Source organism: Vipera berus, assembly GCF_964194415.1.
Source record: "Vipera berus genome assembly, chromosome: 16".
Classification (NCBI taxonomy): Eukaryota; Metazoa; Chordata; class Lepidosauria; order Squamata; family Viperidae; genus Vipera; species Vipera berus.
The window spans coordinates 7,411,853-7,429,902 of NC_138219.1; the positions used below are offsets into that span (position 1 = coordinate 7,411,853).

Below are 18,050 nucleotides of genomic sequence, written 5' to 3' on the forward strand. Positions count from 1 at the left end.
CCGCAAACATACAAACACGCACGCAAGATTTGTGTGATATAAGTTACCAGGGCCCTGCCCGCTGTCCTGGGAAGAGGGAGGAAAAAAATAAAAATAAATTGAAAAATATACTGGACTGTCCCCTCTACGGGGAGGGGGAGAGAGAGAGAGGGGGGGGGAGGCTTAAGCTGGATGGCTTTCTTCCTGCCTTTGGTGTCACAAAATAGCATATTTATTTACTTCTTTTTTGTCACGAAGCAGAGGTGGAAAGCAAAAGCTGATACGGCAGGTGTTCGCACTGGTCCATAACAGAAAGGCAAGAACATGGAGAGAAGACCGATCGGAAACTTGGACCGGATGTTCTGCTTAGCCCAGTTTTCTCCCCCTTTGGCTTAAATCCTTAGCTATTTATTATTATCTTTACTGAATGGACACCCAAGCGAGGCAGGTAGAGGGGAGAAAGGGGCTGTTTATTGGGGTGCACAGCATCCTGGTTGGAAAGACTGTCTGGGAAACAGACTGACATGAGTGGGCATCAGACGTGACGGGACTCTCGAGCAGCCAAGGAAAGTGGCAAAGGGTAGATGTCGTCTCCTTAAGATGGGAGCCAGTGGGAATGGGATTAATAATCCTCCCCAAAGCTCAGGCGGGTTGGGGGAAAAAAAAAGTTTCCCGCAACCAAATGTGGGAGAGACGCAGGAGAGGAGCAGGGAAGAACGAGAGAGGAATATTTGGACACAGGGTTTTCCGTCAGTAAGCGAGCCCTGGAATTAGGGAGGCCGCAGAAGCTATATATCGCAACCCAGGCACTAGTCCCCCAAACAATAAATAAATAAAAAACCCAGTGCAGATCGAGGAGAAGAGGGAAAGGATTTAGAGAAAGAGGATGGGCTGAGTGGGGTCTCCCTGAGGCCGGGCACAACCGATCGATCGTAAACAGAAAGGATCCCCTCGTTGCGGGAGGTGAGAAGCGAGCCGTTAAAAGGATCCTTAAGCGAGATTATTCTGCCTTTGCAGAAGGACAAGTGGAGGCGGGTTGCACCCCGTTTTTGCAACACACGAGGGCCAAAGCCGTCACCAGAACCCCAGGAGACAATAAATATTTTCCCTCGCACCCGATTCTTTCCTTTCCCACCGCTCTTCTGCTCGACCTTCCCGGGAAGAGGCCTTGAAAATCATGCAGCTTCGGGGGTCCCCCGACCCCCAACAGGATGCGACCCGTGGTGTGTTGCCACAAATCGAGGCATCCTGCTAAGTTAATGTGGAGTTAGAAGTGGGTGGGGGGGTGGCCCTCGGTGGCCGAGGAGGAGGGCCATGGCGGCAACATGCTGGGGAACGGGAGAGGAAGTTGTTGGGGGTGTGTGTGCTTGTGGGGCGCACACGACACACAGGCCAAGGGGAAGGTGAGACTTGGGCCCACCGCTGTGTCTGAGCGCAAAGGGGGAAGCCCTAGGTCGGGGGTAGGCAACCTCGGCTCTTTTAGGACTCATGGACTTCAACTCCCAGAATTCCAAGCTGGCTCAGGAATTCTGGGAGTTGAAGTCCATGAGTCACAAAAGAGCCGAAGTTGCCTACCCCTGCCCTAGGTCAACAAGGATGGGGAATTCTCGGAGGATGAGGGTCCAGGCAGAAGCTCGAAGCGGTCCGGATTTCCGGCCCCCAACCCAGCCCAGGCCACGGGGGACGTCACGCCATCAGGGACCTTCGGCGGGGCAGGTCAACGTTGCTGGCGCTTAAGCCTCGGCTGTCGCAGAGGCTGCCGGAGCCCTGGAGAGGGAAAGAGCAGAGATGGGGAGGGGGCGGGATGGCGGCTTTGCATCTGAACAGTTGGGGGGGGTGTCACCCCTTTCATTTCACTTCTCCTTCCTTCCTTCCTTCCTTCCTTCTTCCCTTCCACTTCCCTCCGTTTCTCTTCTCCTCCCTTTCTCCTTCCTTCTTCCCTCCCTTTCTTTCCACCCATTTCCTTTTTCCCCTCCTTCCTTTTTTTCCTTCCTTCCTTCCCACCCATCTTCCTTTCTTCCTTCCTCCCTTCCCACCCATTTTCTTTCCTTCCTTCTCACCCTTTTTCCTTCCTTCCCTCCCACCCATCTTCCTTTCTTCCTTCCTTCCTTCCTCCCTTCCCACCCATTTTCTTTCCTTCCTTCTCACCCTTTTTCCTTCCTTCCTTCCCACCATTCTTCCTTTCTTCCTTCCTCCCTCCCCACCCATTTTCCTTCCTTCCTTCCTTCCTCCCCACCCATTTTCCTTCCTTCCTTCCCACCCATCTTCCTTCCTTCCTCCCTCCCTCTATGGAAACAAGTGAGCTCCTCTGGCCGACTGGGCGCTTCTGAAGACGGACAGGCCGCAACCTGCCAACCGCAGCCGGGCCATTGTTGGAAACCCAGTCTGGCTGCCCCCCTCCCGCCACGCCAGCTTCCCCAGAGGGGCCCAGTCCGAGAGAGAAAGTTGGGCAGCTTCCCACAGGTGAGTTACCTGGCTGGGCTCCTCTTCCACGCTCTTGTTCAAGAAGTTGAGCGAACTGGCCCTTTTCATCCTGCGGTGAAAGAAACCAGAACGGGATCCACTTTGGGTGATCAGCATTTGAGACCTGAACTCTCTCTTTCAACCCGAACTTGGCCACTTCATTTTGGCCAGCAGCAGGACCGTTTTTCACGCTTAATTGACCGCTGCAGCATCCCCTTGGTCAGGTGATTAAAACTCAAGACAGCTTGGCAACTGGCTCGTATTTATGACGGGTCGTAGTGTTCCCCGGGGTCACGTGATCCCCTTTTGCGACCTTCCGGCAAGCGAAGTCGATGAGGGAAGCCGGTTGCCCTTAACGACCGTGCTGCCAACTTAACAACCGCCTTGATTCCCTTAACAACAAGCCAGCAAGGTCGTTGGTAAACGGAAATTTGGGCCTCCATTTTGGGCCGTCCACAAATTGAGACCATCCGGATGACGTTAGAATCAAGATAGCAAAACAACCTCTCGTTCCAAACTTTAAAAAAAACAAAAACCAAAGGAGATGCAGCATAAAGGGGGGGGTGGGAGGGTGGGCTTCCCGTTTCTCCGGATTCCCCAAAGCCGAAACTCACCCCGGATTCCTCGGCTCCTGCGGGCCGCTCCCTTGAAGCTTCTTGACCAGCATCTCGCTGCTCCGTCGCAGCGCGTCCCGCAGTTTCCCGAACGAGCCGCTACGCCGCAGAGCGCCGGAGCCCACCTGGCAGAGCAAGAGACCCCCACAGGTTGCCTCCCATCTTTCAGGCGACCAGGAAGCCGGGCTGCTGCCAACGGCGACAATGGCCTTCGATGGTGCCGAGACAACGGCTCCCCAAATTCCCAGCCAGGCGGCAGAGGATTTGGGGAGCTGAAGTCCCTGCCTGGGAGCTGTGGGTACGTTTTGGGGAAGAGGTCAAGGTGGGTTTCCAGATTAAGTGGTTAGTCCTATTATGCATGTGAAGGAGGCGGTTTTGGGGGTGGGTGGGTGGGGGCAACAGTTTTTTGTGTATTCTTCAATGCTAAGCCAGCATCTTTCAACCTCAGCTGCTTTAAGAGGAGTGGACGTCAGCTCCCAGAATCCCCCAGCCAGCATGCTTTGAAAGAGGTGCGGACTTCAACTCCCAGAATTCCCTAGACCAGGGGTAGGCAACCTGGGCTCTTTTATGAGTCGTGGACTTCAACTCCCAGAATTCCTGAGTCATCTGACTCAGGAATTCTGGGAGTTGAAGTCCACGAGTCATAAAAGAGCCCAGGTTGCCTACCCCTGCCCTAGGCAACTTGCTTTGAAAGAGGTGCGGACTTCAACTCCCAGAATCCCCCAGCCAGCCACCTCTTAAAAGTTGCTGAAGTGGAGAGACTAAGTTGTCCTATGGTTCGTACCACTTGGGGCTTAACCCCGTCTAGGGTTTTAGTGGCTTCTGGGACTCCAGGCCACGGTTATTTTATTTTAAGCAAACCTGGTTTGTTTTTTTTCCCCCACATTGTGTGAAGCCAGCAACCATCCCCAGACAAAACCCTCAATTCTTCATTTGCTGGATTTTCTCCTCTTCTCCTCATTTTAGAGGCATATTCTGTAGGTTAGGATGGCTCCACTTTTTATTCTTCCTCACCCCGGACCACTCGGCTACGCCTTCTTCTGATTCGCTTTCGTTCTCGCCCTTCCTGGCGCCGGGAGCGCCATCTCGGCTCGGCCGCTGTTCGGCCCGGTTCCCGTCCTTGAGAAGCTCCACGATTTTGCTCTGGTTGAAGGCGTCCATGCCCTGGGAAACACAGAAAAAGGGAGGAAAGAAGAATATTAATCTATGCCCAATGAAGATGGGCGTCTGCGGCGACACACGTTCCTCGGCTTATGACTGAAACGGAGACCGAAATTTCTGTCGTAAATCGTGAGGGAAAGAAGGAAAAAAGAATAGCAGAATCACAGAATGACAGAGTCGGAAGGGACCTTGGAGGTCATCTAGTCCAGCCCCTTGCTCAGGCAGGAAACGCTATACCATTTCAGACAAATGGCTGTCCAGTCTCTTCTTAAAAACTTCCAGTGTTGGAGCACTTCTGGAGGCAGGTAGTTCCCCTGGTTAATTGTTCTGTCAGGAAGTTTCTCCTTAGTTCTAGGTTGCTTCTCTCCATGACTAGTTTCCATCCGTTGCTTCTTGTCCTGCGTTCAGGGGCTTTGGAGAATAGCTTGACTCCCTCTTCTTTGGGGCAGCCCCTGAGAGATTGGAAGGCTGCTATCATGTCCCCCCTCGTCCTTCTCTTCATGAAACTGGACATACCCAATTCCAGCATCCGTTCCTTGTATGTTTTATCCTCCATTCCCGTGATCATCTGGAATGTGAGTTACTTTGGGCGGGGGGGGGTCTCTGTCGTAAGTCGAGAACTGTGTGTATTGGGAGACCGGGCACAACATAAAGTACGTTTTCACCCCATGGAAAGAAGAAAGAAAGAAAGAAAGAAAGAAAGAAAGAAAGAAAGAAAGAAAGAAAGAAAGAAAGAAAGAAAGAAAGAAAGAAAGAAAGAAAGAAAGAAAGAAAGAAAGAAAGAAAGAAAGAAAGAAAGAAAGAAAGAAAGAAAGAAAGAGAAAGAAAGAGAAAGAAAGAGAAAGAAAGAAAGAAAGAAAGAAAGAAAGAAAGAAAGAAAGAAAGAAAGAAAGAAAGAAAGAAAGAAAGACGCTTGCCTGTTTGCGCGACTTGTGGGCACATTCTTCCAACGTCTCGGCTGCTTCCACTTTGCCCTGGCGCCGATACAGCGCCCCCAAACTCTTCAGAGTGGCATTGACGGTGAGGCTGAGGAGGGGAAGGGGGACAACAAGCAAAGCTGGGGATCACGCCGTTAAGCGAATCACACCCTGCAACTGTTTTCAAGGCGAGCCGGTCGCCGAGGGCCCAGATTGTACGCCCAAGGCAATGACCGGCACAGAAAGGACCACTTGTGGGTCACCTTCTTTTTCCCCAGCTCTGGGTTAACGTCGTGGCTAAAACAAATCGCCCTTAAACCTGGCCACTTTTAAGATTTCTGGATTCCCAGAATTCCCCAGCCAGCATTGAGACACAGCTCTAGATCAGGGGGTTCCCCAAACGTGGCCACTTTAAGACTTGTGAACTTCAACTCCCAGAATTCTCCAACCATCCGATTCTGGGAGTTGAAGTCCACCAGCCTTAAAGTGGCCACGTTTGGAGACCCCTGGCTGAGGAATTCTGGGAGTTGAAGTCCACCAGCCTTAAAGTGGCCACGTTTGGAGACGTGTACTGCCCTGTACTCTTCTGGACGAATGGCTGTCCAATCTCTTCTGGAGCAGCAAATTCTCTCCCGTCCGATTAAACGGCCAGCTTTTCTCACCGATGGCCTCTTACCTGTCCATCTTACAGGCCTTGTACCAGCTGCCGTATTCTCTGTAAGGCGCGCTGTTTTCTCGGTACTTGTCCTGAAGGAGAAAACAAGATTTTTAAAAAAATAATAATTAAAGGGAAGGAATCGGGTTGATTTGGACACAGTCTCTATATCCCGGGCAAAAACAAGTTAGCCTTTGAATCTCTGCCAAGCCACCGAAATACCTTACATTCTTCTCGTTCTTCGGCATGCATCCAAATTGGTTTATTGTCACCTGCAGAGAAATGGAAGAAATTGCTTAGAAAATTCGAGGCACCGACAGTGTGGCAGTTCAGCTGCGCAACTGGCCTGCATCGTGGATATTGTGTGACTTTAGAATAGAATAGAATAATAATAGAATAGAATAGAATAGAATAGAATAGAATAGAATAGAATAGAATAGAATAGAATAGAATAGAATAGAATAGAATAAAGAGAGAAGAGAAATGAATAGAATAAAGAGGAGAGAATAGAATAGAATAGAATAGAATAGAATAGAATAGAATAGAATAGAATAGAACAGAACAGAATAGGAATAGGAATAGAAATAGGAATAAGAATAGGAATAGGAATAGGAATAGGAATAGAATAGAATAATAATGGGAATAGAATAGAATAGAATAGAATAGAATAGAATAGAATAGAATAAAGAGAGAAGAGAAATGAATAGAATAAAGAGGAGAGAATAGAATAGAATAGAATAGAATAGAATAGAATAGAATAGGAATAGGAATAGGAATAGAAATAGAAATAGGAATAAGAATAGGAATAGAAATAGGAATAAGAATAGGAATAGGAATAGGAATAGAATAGAATAATAATAGGAATAGAATAGAATAATAATAGGAATAGAATAGAATAATAATAGGAATAGAATAGAATAGAATACAGAGTAGAATACAGAATAGAATAGAATAGAATAGAATAGAATAGAATAGAATAGAATAGAATAGAATAGAATAGAATAGAATAGAATAGCAGAGTTGGAAGGGACCTTGGAGGTCTTCTAGTCCAACCCCTGCTCAGGCAGGAAACCCTGTAACATAATAACGTAATTTCAGTGATTGTAAGCCGAGGACTATCTATATGTTATAACACTAAATCCTAAATCCTGGTTTCATGGCTCACCTCGGGCTGCTTCGCACAAGACGCTGAGCCCAAGTGACCTGGTCGGTTGAGTGAACCGAGATGTGAGCCCAGCATTTGGCTTAAATTCGGGTTGTGCCACATTCCCTTTGCGCTGAGCTCATCCAGGATTCCAGATCTGCTCACCGGGACAAGCACAACGAAGACAGGAAAGTGACTAAGCGAAAGAAGAGCAGGTAGAGGACACGGCTGTGTGCGTCATCCTGGCTGGAAAGGAGGAATTTTTGGCCAAGACCAGAGGATGTCAGAGTTCATGCATCGGGCGCTCCGATGAGTTGGGAATACACACAATGATGTTGCTTTGTGAAGCACAGCCCCTTTGCAGGAAGGAGTGAAGGGAAATGAGGGAGGGGGAGAGAGAGAGAGAGAGAGAGAGAGAGAGAGAAAGAAGGAAAAAAGGGAGAGATAGAAGGGAGAGAGAGAAAAGGAAAGAGCAGAAAAAGAGAGAGAAGGAAAAAAAGCAGAGAGAGAGAGAGAAAGAAAAAGAAAAAAGGGAGAGATAGAAGGGAGACAGAGGAAAAAAGGTAAAAAGCAGAAAGAGAGAGAAAGAGAAACAAGGGAGAAAGAAAAAGGGAGAAATAGGAGGAGAAAGAGAGAGGAAGGGACCCTTCCAGAATTAAAATTTAAGCTAATTTAAGCTAAATTTTAAGCCAAATTTTCCAAAGCTAAAAAATAAAAGGGGAGGAGGGTGGAATTAGTGGTTTTGTTTTTTTTAAAGGGAGTGCATTCTTGACATGGTCAGGAAAGGTCTTTCCCAGGGAAAGAATGAATAGCTATATGTATCAGGCAGATGACTTGTCTTACTTTACTTTTAGATCCCGACTTTATTCTTTTTACAAACCAATCAAGGCCGCAAACCTATCTAATATTTCTTCCTCCTCCTATTTTCCCCGCAACGACAGCCCTGTGAGGTGGGGAGGGCTGAGAAGGAGGGACTGGCTCCGAGTCGCCCAGCTGGCTTTCCTGTCTAAGGTGGAACTAGAATTCACCGTCTCCTGGCGATTGGGCCAAAAGTCTCCCAGCGGTTTTCAGATCTGGAGGCAGGACTAGCACTCGCCACCTCCTGGTGTCTAGCTTGAAGCCTTAACCACTAGGCCAAACTGTCTCCCCAGAGTTAGCCAGAGAATAACTGCGTCGCTTCGCCCTCTTTCCACACTTAAAAACACAAGACACACACACACACACACGCAATCCCTTACGTAGCACCCTCGCTATTTTTCCAGTTTTCCAAGAAGTCCTGCCGTCTTTCCGAAAGCTCCCCCCCCCAAAAAAAAAATATGATGGGAAGATTCGCCCCCGGACTCACCGTTGACCGATCCAAATTCCCTTTCGTGTGCCTGGGTCAGGATCTCCTTGTAGAGAGCTTCGGCTTCCTTGTACTTCCCTTGCTTGATATAAGAAGAGGCCTGTGAGGGACAGAAATCCAGAGGTCAGAGGGAAAACAAGCCAGGTTTCTGGGACCGTTTCAACCAATTTGGTTTGTCTAGCTTTTTTTTTCCGGAGGCGGGGGTGGGGGGGCTGCCTCTTTCCCCCCAAACCAACTTTTGCCAATTTGCAGGTCGGTTTTCCGAAGGTCACGTCACAAGAGAGAGCGATGGGGGGGAGGGAGGAGGAGGAAAGTGAAAAAAAAAACAAAAAAACAAGATGACGGTGATGATAGCCTGGAATTAAGGAGAAACTTCCTGACGGTGAGAACAATTAACCAGTGGAACAACCTGCCTCCAGAAGCGGTGAATGCTACGACACTGGAAGTTTTTAAGAAGAGACTGGACAGCCATTTGCCTGAAATGGTATAGGGCTTCCTGGCTGAGCAGGGGGCTGGACTAGATGATCTCCCAAGGTCCCTTCCAACTTTGTTGTTGTTATTATTATTAACCATTTGTCTCAAATGGCATAGGGTTCCCTGCCTGGGCAGGGCGTTGGACTGGATGACCTCCAAGGTCCCTTCCAACTCCTCCTCCTCCTCCTCCTCCTCCTCCTCTTCCTCTTCTTCTTCTTCTTCTTTCTTCCTTCTTCTCCTCCTCATCAACAACAACAACAACAATAAAGGCCCAACTCACCAGGTTGTTCTTGGTCTTGGCTACGTTTGGATTGTCGGGGCCCAGGCGCGATTCGTAGATCTCTAGGGCCCGCTGATAATAGTACTGGACCTCCTCATACTTCCCCTGGTTTTGGCAAAGGAGGGCCAGGTTGTTGAGCTGCTTGGCTACGTCCGGGTGGTATTTTCCGAGCACCTGGATGGAGGAAGAGGCAGCAACAGACATTTTAAACAAGGACACACGGACACACACGGGGGACACACACACACACACACACACACACACACACACACACACCAAGGCCCGTCCCTTGAACCACCCAAAATTTGTTTCCCATACCTTCTCGCGAATCTCCAGGGCTCTCTTGCACAAAGGTTCGGCCTCTTTATATTTCCCTCGTTTCCCGTACAGGACGGCCAAGTTGTTGAGCGTAGCAGCCACCTGTGGGAAAGGGGAGAAGCCAATGGCTCTTCAGACTGGGCCCTTTCATGACCTGCGGACTTCAACTTCAAAGAAAGAGGGAGGGAAGGAAAGAAGGGAGGGAGGGAGGGAGGGAGGAAGAGGGAGGACAGAAATGGGAAGGAATAAAGGAAGGAAAGAAATGGGAATGAGGGAAGCAAGGTAGGAAGGAAGGAAGAAGGGAGAAAGAGAAAGAAAGAAAGAAAGAAAGAAAGAAAGAAAGAAAGAAAGAAAGGGAAGGAAGGAAGGAAGGAAGGAAGAGGGAGGACGGGAATAGGAAGGAATAAAGGAAGGAAAGAAATGGGAATGAGGGAAGGAAGGAAGGGAGAAAGAGAAAGAAAGAAAGAAAGAAAGAAAGAAAGAAAGAAAGAAAGAAAGAAAGAAAGAAAGAAAGGGAAGGAAGGAAGAGGGAGGACGGAAATAGGAAGGAATAAAGGAAGGAAAGAAATGGGAATGAGGGAAGGAAGGTAGGAAGGGAGAAAGAGAAAGAAAGAAATGGAAGGAAGGAGGGAGGGAGGGAGGGAGGGACAGAGGGAAGGTGGGAGGAAGGAAGGGGAAGGGAAGGGAGAAAGTGAAGAAGGGAAGGGAAGGAAAAGGAATGTATAAAATCAATGGAAGATTACGCAGTCTTGAAATCCTTCAATCAGAGCCGAGAGGGGCGGCCCCCGCCTGCACTTACAGCTGGGTGGTCTTTTCCCAGGGTCTTTTCCCGGATAGCCAAAGCATCATTGAGGAGGTGGGCAGCCTCCTTGTATTTATTTTGGTCTCTGGTGAGAAGGAAAAAAAACATATTACTTTCTCAGATTCCAGTAACGAAGCAGGGCAGCATTTACAAAGCGGGCCCCTGCCAGACCGCTGGGGGAAAAAACTCTCCTGCCCAGCTCTGAATGCTGCCTTCAAATCCACAATCAATTAGTCGGGAGAAGATTTGCCTGAGAAGCTAGATTTCTCCATGCAAGGCATTCTTTGTGCTGCTTACGTTTCAGGGCAGGGAAGCAGTCAAACTGGCAGCCAATGACTGGAGCTTAGAGCAGGACCAAAATAGTCCTCCAAGCTTATCAGATAAAAAGCAGGGCTCTCCAAACATGGCACCTTTTAAGACTCATGGACTTCAACTCCCAGAATTCCCCAGCCATTCTGGGCGTTGAAGTCCACAAGTCTTAAAAGTTGCCCCGTTTTCTGGCTGGGGAATTCTGGGCACTGAAGTCCACAAATCTTAAAGGTGCCCAGTTTGGAGAGCCCTGGGTTAAAGTAAAAGCAGGGCCGTTTTGTCACACACACACACACACACACACACACACACACACACACACACAGCCACTGAGTTCCACACCTGTACACCAGTGCAAGGATATTCAGCATTGTGGCCACATCGGGGTGATCGTGACCCGATGTTTTCTCCAGGTCTTCCAGAGCCTGCTTGCAGAGCGGGACGGCCACTTCGTAGCGCCCCTGGGAAGCGTACTGGATCACCAGATTGTGCAAGGTCCGTAGACGGGCCGGGATCTCGTAGCCCCCCTGCTGGGCTGCCGACTCTCCGCTGCGGTGTGTTTGCCCTGCGGAGATAGACCCGCCCAATCAGCTGGAAAGAGCCTGTGAGGGTATTCCCCGGAGGAATAAAGGCAGTCCTCGGCTTGCAATGGCACAAAATAATAAAATGATACAGTGGGAAGGGATCTCGGAGGTCTTCTAGTCCAGCCCCCTGCTGAAGTAGAATTAAGAACAGAATAACAACAGAGATGGGAGGGACCTCGGAGGTCTTCTAGTCCAGCCCCCTGCTGAAGTAGAACAAGAACAGAATAATAACAGAGATGGGAGGGACCTCGGAGGTCTTCTAGTCCAGCCCCCTGCTGAAGTAGAATTAAGAACAGAATAACAACAGAGATGGGAGGGACCTCGGAGGTCTTCTAGTCCAGCCCCCTGCTGAAGTAGAACAAGAACAGAATAATAACAGAGATGGGAGGGACCATGGAGGTCTTCTAGTCCAGCCCCCTGCTCAGGTAGAACAACAACAGAATAATAACAGATTGGAAGGGACCTCGGAGGTCCTACAACTTAACAATGACACAATGCACTGCTTAAGAACAAATTTAGAACCTTCCAGAGCTTACCTGGGCCCTGGTCATCGTCGTTAGGAAACAGATCGTCCAGCGTGTCTTTTGCTGCCTCCCCGTTTTTCTCATCCTGGGCAAAAAAAATAAATAAAAAGGAAGCAATCAAAACCTGACATTTGCTTTCACGGGCGCTGGGGAAAAGACGGCCCTCCTCCTTCCCGTCTCAGAATGCCAGAGTTGGAAGGGACCTTAGAGGTCATCTAGTCCAACCCCCTGCTCGAGCAGGAAACGCTACCCTATTTCAGACAAGTGGTTGTCCATTCTCTTCTTGAGAGCCTCCAGTGATGGAGGAGGGAGGGAGGGAGGGAGGAGGAAGAAAGGAAAGCGAAAGAGGGGAGGGAGGAAGAAAGGAAGGAGAAAGAGGGAGGGAAGGAAAGAAAGAGAAAGGGAAGGGAGGGGGGAGGAAGAAAGGAAGGAGAAAGGAAGGAAAAAGGGAGGGAGCGAAGGAAGGAAAGCGAAAGAGGGGAGGGAGGAAGAAAGGAAGGAGAAAGAGGGAGGGAGGGAGGGAAGGAAAGAGAAAGGGAAGGGAGGGGAGAAGAAGAAAGGAAGGAGAAAGAAAGGAAGGAAAAAGAGGGAGGAAGAAAAAGAAGAATAGCAGAATTAACAGAGTTGGAAGGCACCTCAGAGATCATCTAGTCCAACCCCAGCTCAAGCAGGAGAGCTATACCATTATGGACAAACGGGTGACTAGTTCCCTTCTTGAAAACCTCCAATATCGGAGCGCCCACAACTTCTGGTGGCAAGCGGTTCCTCTGGCTAATCGTCCTCACTGTCAGGACATTCCTCCTTTGCTCCAGCTTGCTTCTCTCCTTCCATCCGTCGCTTCTTCTCCTACCTTGGAGAGGAGGTCGACCCCACCCCACCCCCCCTTCTTCTCTAGGGCAGCCCCTCAAATATCAGAAAGCTGCTATCCTATTTGGCTCCGGGACCCGGGTTCGAAGGCTCCCCTAACCCAGCAGGGAGAGACCACCTTCTCTAAACAGGGAGAACGAAAGATTAAAAAAAAAGGGGAGAAAAAAAAGACACCACCGACCGACGGGGAGACGTCCTCGTCAAACTTTTTAATCTGGTTCATGAACTCCAGATGTTTCTTCTCCTCTTCCAGCTGGGCCACCGACTGCTCGCTCTTCTGCAGCTTCTGCTGGGTGGCGGCCAGCTCGTCCCGCAGCCACTGGTTCTCCTGCAGCAGGCGCCGCACCTGCGCCCGGAGCTTCTGCTTCTCCGACTCCACCGCGCTCAGGTGGCTGGAGAGGGCGATGATCACCTGGCGGCCGGGGAGAAGAAGGAGGAAAAAATAAAGAAAGAAAGAAATAAGGCGGACTTGTCGGTCTAGATCAAGGGCAGGCAACCTTGGCTCTTTTATGACTCGTGGACTTCAACTCCCAGAATTCCTGAGCCAGCCACGCTGAGGGAAAAGGGAGAGGTTTCCAAGCTGAGCCATGGCTGGCTCAGGAATTCTGGGAGTTGAAGTCCACGAGTCATAAAAGAGCCAAGGTTGCCTAGGCCTAGGCCGCTTTATGACTCCTGGACTTCAATTCCCAGAATTCCTGAGCCAGCCACGCTGAGGGAAAAGGGAGAGGTTTCCAAGCTGAGCCATGGCTGGCTCAGGAATTCTGGGAGTTGAAGTCCACGAGTCATAAAAGAGCCAAGGTTGCCTAGGCCTAGGCCGCTTTATGACTCCTGGACTTCAACTCCCAGAATTCCTGAGCCAGTCACGCTGAGGGAAAAGGGAGAGGTTTCCAAGCTGAGCCATGGCTGGCTCAGGAATTCTGGGAGTTGAAGTCCACGAGTCATAAAAGAGCCAAGGTTGCCTACCCGGCGCCTAGATCGAGGAGAGGATCCCGCCAGAATTCCCAACCACAGCTTCCCGATGGCCGCCAAGCCTACCTGGGCCTCTCCGAGGCCCAGCTCGATGGCCTCTAGGGACTTCCGCAGCAGCAGGGCCTTCTCCTGGGCCGCGCTGGTCTCGTGCGGCGGGGGCGCCGGGTCCAGGCGGCTGACGGTGCCCAGCAGCGCAGCCAGGAGAGAGTGGTGCTCGCCGCGCAGCGCCTCCAGGCCTTGCACCACCGCCTTGGTGCCCAGCACGATCTCATCCTGGCTCAGCTTCTCCAGCTTCTCCTCCCGCGGGTACAACATGGTGGCCATCGCCCAGCCTGCCTGGGGGGGGGGGGAGAGAAGAAAGGAGCAGAGGGGGGGTTGGAAAGCAGCAGCTGGGCAAAAGGTTTGCGTTGTGTGTGTGTGTGTGATTCTTTCCTCCTCCCCTCCTTCTTTTCCTTCCTCCCTCCCTTTCTTCCTTCGTTCCTTCTTCTCTCCCTCTTTCTCCCTTCCTTCTTGCCTCCCTCTTTCTCCCTTCCTTCTTCCCTACCTTTCTCCCTCCCTTTCTTCTTTCCTTCCTTCGTTCCTTCTTCCCTCTTTCTCCCTTCATCTTTCTCCCTCCTTCCCTCCCTTCCTTCTTTCCTCCCATAGTTCCTTCTTTTAACTTTAGTTTTAATCCACAAACAGCCGTCATTTTAATTTCCCATCTTTCCCCTGCCTGTCAGAAAGGATAGCCAAACCCGACACGGACAGGCCGTCGTCACGGGCTCCCGCCTCAAAAAGCAGGCAGCCTGCTTTGCCAGCAAACCCAACCGCTCCCCAGTTCCCACAACCCAGCCGTGACCCGGGTCAGTCCTTGATTCCAAGCCGAGTCCGGATCTATATAGTCTGGGCTACTTTTAGATGACAACACAGAAGGGGATAATTCTCCACCTGTCACGCGCGCGCACACACACACACACACAAACAAACACTCCAGCTTCGTGGCATCTGGAATTACGGCTAGCATTAGCTGGGAATGTCGCTTCTCAAGCCCCCCCACCCCCATTTTTTTTCTCTCTCTCCTGTCCAGCTTTTAATGTAATTCTTGGCCTCTCCAGGAGGGGGCCGATTCCAGTCCCGGACATTACCGACGCAATGCGGCGTTGAGCGGGTCCTTTGGCCAATTCAACTGAACTTCCTTCTCTTCCTCCTCCTCTTCCCCCTCCCCAAATCTAACCCCCCCCCAGCATCTCACGTCCTTTCTGCAAAAATTCTCCAAGCCCCTTCCCCAAAATTTTAACAGCCTTGGCAAGGGACAGCAAACTAAATCAAACTGCGCCCCAAAGTGCTTCGTGTAGCATCTTCCCCCCCCCCCAGCTTCCCTTTTTCATTTTTCATTTTTTTTTTGGCAAAATCTAAAAAAAGTAAAAAAAAATTTAAAAAATGCAACAGCTGGAAACGGAGACCCTCCGTTTCCCCCCACCCACCCCTCCCCAAACTCTGCAGGGATGATGGTTGGAGCCCAACTTCCAAGTATATATATATATATAAAAAGGTTTGCCTTTCACTTGCGGGGTTAAAAGGAATGGAAGCGACCGCCGGGATTTCTTTTGCCTGGCTGTTTCTTTTCTGCCCAAGAAATTTCGCTCCACCGGCTGGATGACTGCCTGGCATCATCAGGAAAATCTAGTTGTTTTTTTTCTTTTTTTTTTGCTTTTCTGACAAAGATTGCAGGAAGGAGGAAGAAGCAAACCTATCCGCAAACACGGACAGCCGAATTTCCAAAAATAGGCCACGCCATCATGCCACTCGGATGAAGGCAATGTCAATCCAGGCGTGGTCCTTCGGGTCAATAAACCAGAATTAATCCAACCGGTTTAGAGGGCTGAATGAGGTTTGATTGATGCATCTTTCCAGCTCAGCAGAAAGTATTGAAAACCCACCCACCGAAAAATCTGATCGACGGGGCAAGGGAGATTATTTATCATCCCAGAAGATCTAGGAAAATAAAATAATCAGCTTCCTTTGTGATTCAGCTTTGACCCGCTTAAAATTTGTAAGATTTTTCCAAGGGGTGGAGAGGAAATATTCCTTTTTTTAAAAAAAAAGCTTCTTCCTCTTTTTAACAGCTTTCCTGGTGTTTTTTAAGAGCAAAAGTTAAACCAAGCTCCTTCTCTTGGCGTTGGGGATCGCAGTTCCCATAAGGCATTGCCGCGGGGCCAGTGGCTGGGGACGATGGGCCCACGGAGAGCCTGAAGTTCCTAATTTTAATTCGGCACGGGAAGAAAGGGCTCTTAATCTACTTTTATCCCTTTCCACAATCTATCAGATCCGGAGGGGAAGATTTGGGCAGCGTTTGTAAAACCCCTAATTTTTTTGGGGGGGGAAAAGACAATCTTTCCTTTTTGCCTCCTCCCCCTTTGCTTTTTCTCACGCTCGGTGGCTCCCTCCGCCAATTCACACACCCCCCCAAAGCAGGCCTACATGTGGGGCAAACGCAGCTGAGATGGAAAGCATGCTGTGCAAAGTCAGGAAACTGAGTCTGTGGAGCAAACCCTGGCTTGTTAGTTGCAGGCAAAGGAATTTTTTGGGGGGTGGGGGGGGCACGGGGAGTTGGACCCGAGGAAAAGAGCAAGCAATAAAGTCCTCCTATTATAATATATACTATATAGGCTTTGCTTGACCCTCAAAGCATTGCTAAAATTGGAAAAGGATGGATGGATAGATAAATAAGAGAGGATAAATAGATATAGAGATAAAGATAGAGATATATACAGAGATAAATATATATATATATATATATATATATATATATATATATATATATATATATATATATATATATATATATATATATATATATGAGAGAGAGAGAGAGATAAAGATAGAGATATTTAGAGATATATAGAGGGAGATGGATAGAGGCCAGATAGATAGATAGATAGATAGATAGATAGATAGATAGATAGATAGATAGATAGATAGATAGATAGATAGATATAGATGGATGAGAGAGAGAGAGAGATGAATGGATGGATGGAATAGATGGAATATAGATGGATGGATGGATAGACAGATGGAGGCCCTTTGCATTTGGGGGCTACAACTGGGAAGCTTCCCCTTTTTTGGGGGTGGGATCACCCCTCCTGAAGGCCAGGACTGAGGGTGCCCCCTTTTTCAATGACCCCCGGGGTTTCCCAGGCTTCTGGCTGAAGGACTAGGTGACCTTTAGCCTCACTTTTAGAGATTTAAGACCCGCCCAAGAAACCCCCCCCAGGACCCCCATTCCTTTCTGGGAAAACTCCCCGCAGCCCCCCATCCAGCTTCATTGGTATTGGAGGGGGGGGGGGAAAGTAAATTTGTCATTCTTGAGTAAGGGTCTCTTCCCCCCACCCTTTTGTCCACATCTTGGGACCAACTAACTGGGCTTTTTTCGGGGGGGGGCTGCCTCCCTTACCCCTCTCCCTTTTTTTCTTGCCCCACCCATTCCAGGTGACCCTGGAAGGTGGAGCCCGCCCCCAACCTCTGCCCCACAGAAGAGGGGCTAAGAAGAGGGGGGGGCTGTCAAGAGCTGCCTACACCCCCCCCATTTTGGGCTTCTCTAAAGGGGGAGATAGCCTTTCCTAGGACCCCCCCCTCCAATTGGAGGGGGATGCCTCCACCCCCTTCCCGAGCCCCCCTTGCTTTGGGGAGAGTGGGGGGGTTGGGGAGGGGTCTTCCGCCCCCCACCCCACTTTCTGGGACTCTCACTGACCCCCCCACCCCAAAGGAAGCCCCCCTCTTTTTTAAGTGGGGGGGTTTCAGCCTGATGGGGGGGTAAAGGAAGCTTTTTCTCATTATGCGGGGGGGGGGAGATAGATGGGTGGGGGGGGAAGAGGTAGAAAGAGACCCCCCCGGCCTGGCTCTCCTACCTGCGCGCGCAGCCCTGGCTCGACCGGTGCGGCTTCCAACCGCCGCCGCTCCCTCCAGCCGGCGGCCTGCCTGCCTGCCTGCCTTCCTTTCCCGGCAGGCCTTGCGGCACCGGCGAGCGCCGCGGCCCCGCCCCCAAACAACCTCCTTAAGGGGGAGGAGGAGGAGGAGAGAAAAAAAAGCGCGTCGGAGGACAAATAACCCTACGGCCTTGGCTCCGCCTCCTCGGCTCTTCCCTCCGGCCCCGCCCGCGCCGCTTCTTAAAGGGGAAGGCGCCGACTTTCGGATGCTTCCCGCTTGGGTGGGAAGAGGCTCAAATTCGGCAAAAATCCATAAATACAAATATGAGGAGGGGAGGGGGGGTTGCTGCAGGAGGGGCCGCCCTCCCCCTTAAACCTTGTTCCCGGTTGGGTATTGCATGGGGAAATATTGGGGGGGGGGAGCTGCCACGTCGGAGAAGGCGAGGTGCCCGATGAGGACTAGAATCTTGGCTTTAATTAGGAAAAGGAGAGTGCTCGCGGTTAAAAAAATAAAAGTATGTGCCTGGTTGGCACATGGAGGGTGGTGGTGGTGGGTGTTTCCAAATCTTCCCAGGCTCAAGGTTGACTCAGCCTTCCATCCTTCCGAGGTAGGTAAAATGAGGACCCAGATTGTTGGGGGGCAATTAAGCTGACTTTGTAATAATGCCGCTTGGGGGGGAGCGAAAGCCCTAATAAGCAGGCATATACATAGAATGAAGGCTACTGCTAAGCTTGTAAGC

At 50.1% G+C, this 18,050-nt stretch overlaps 1 protein-coding gene across 2 annotated transcripts; it reads right to left on the reverse strand.

Annotated features, from left to right (window-relative positions):
* Window positions 1-1,522: 1,522 nt before the first annotated feature.
* Window positions 1,523-17,371, reverse strand: KLC2 (kinesin light chain 2). 2 transcript variants are annotated; one of them, XM_081340873.1, is made up of 16 exons: window positions 17,293-17,371; window positions 13,472-13,741; window positions 12,618-12,848; window positions 11,582-11,654; window positions 10,804-11,026; window positions 10,150-10,237; window positions 9,351-9,452; window positions 9,033-9,206; window positions 8,279-8,378; window positions 6,012-6,061; window positions 5,811-5,881; window positions 5,135-5,243; window positions 4,071-4,220; window positions 3,057-3,181; window positions 2,452-2,512; window positions 1,523-1,746 (listed from the first exon to the last, which is right to left on the reverse strand). In XM_081340873.1, exons 2-16 carry the CDS (start codon window positions 13,727-13,729, stop codon window positions 1,666-1,668), a joined length of 1,896 nt encoding a protein of 631 aa, XP_081196999.1. In that variant the 5' UTR covers window positions 13,730-13,741; window positions 17,293-17,371; the 3' UTR covers window positions 1,523-1,665. The 2 variants fall into 2 exon arrangements, 1 of the variants encoding a protein (XP_081196999.1); XR_014028135.1 differs by having other exon boundaries at window positions 1,700-1,746; window positions 3,057-3,611; window positions 3,739-4,220.
* Between the last annotated feature and the right edge of the window lie 679 nt (window positions 17,372-18,050).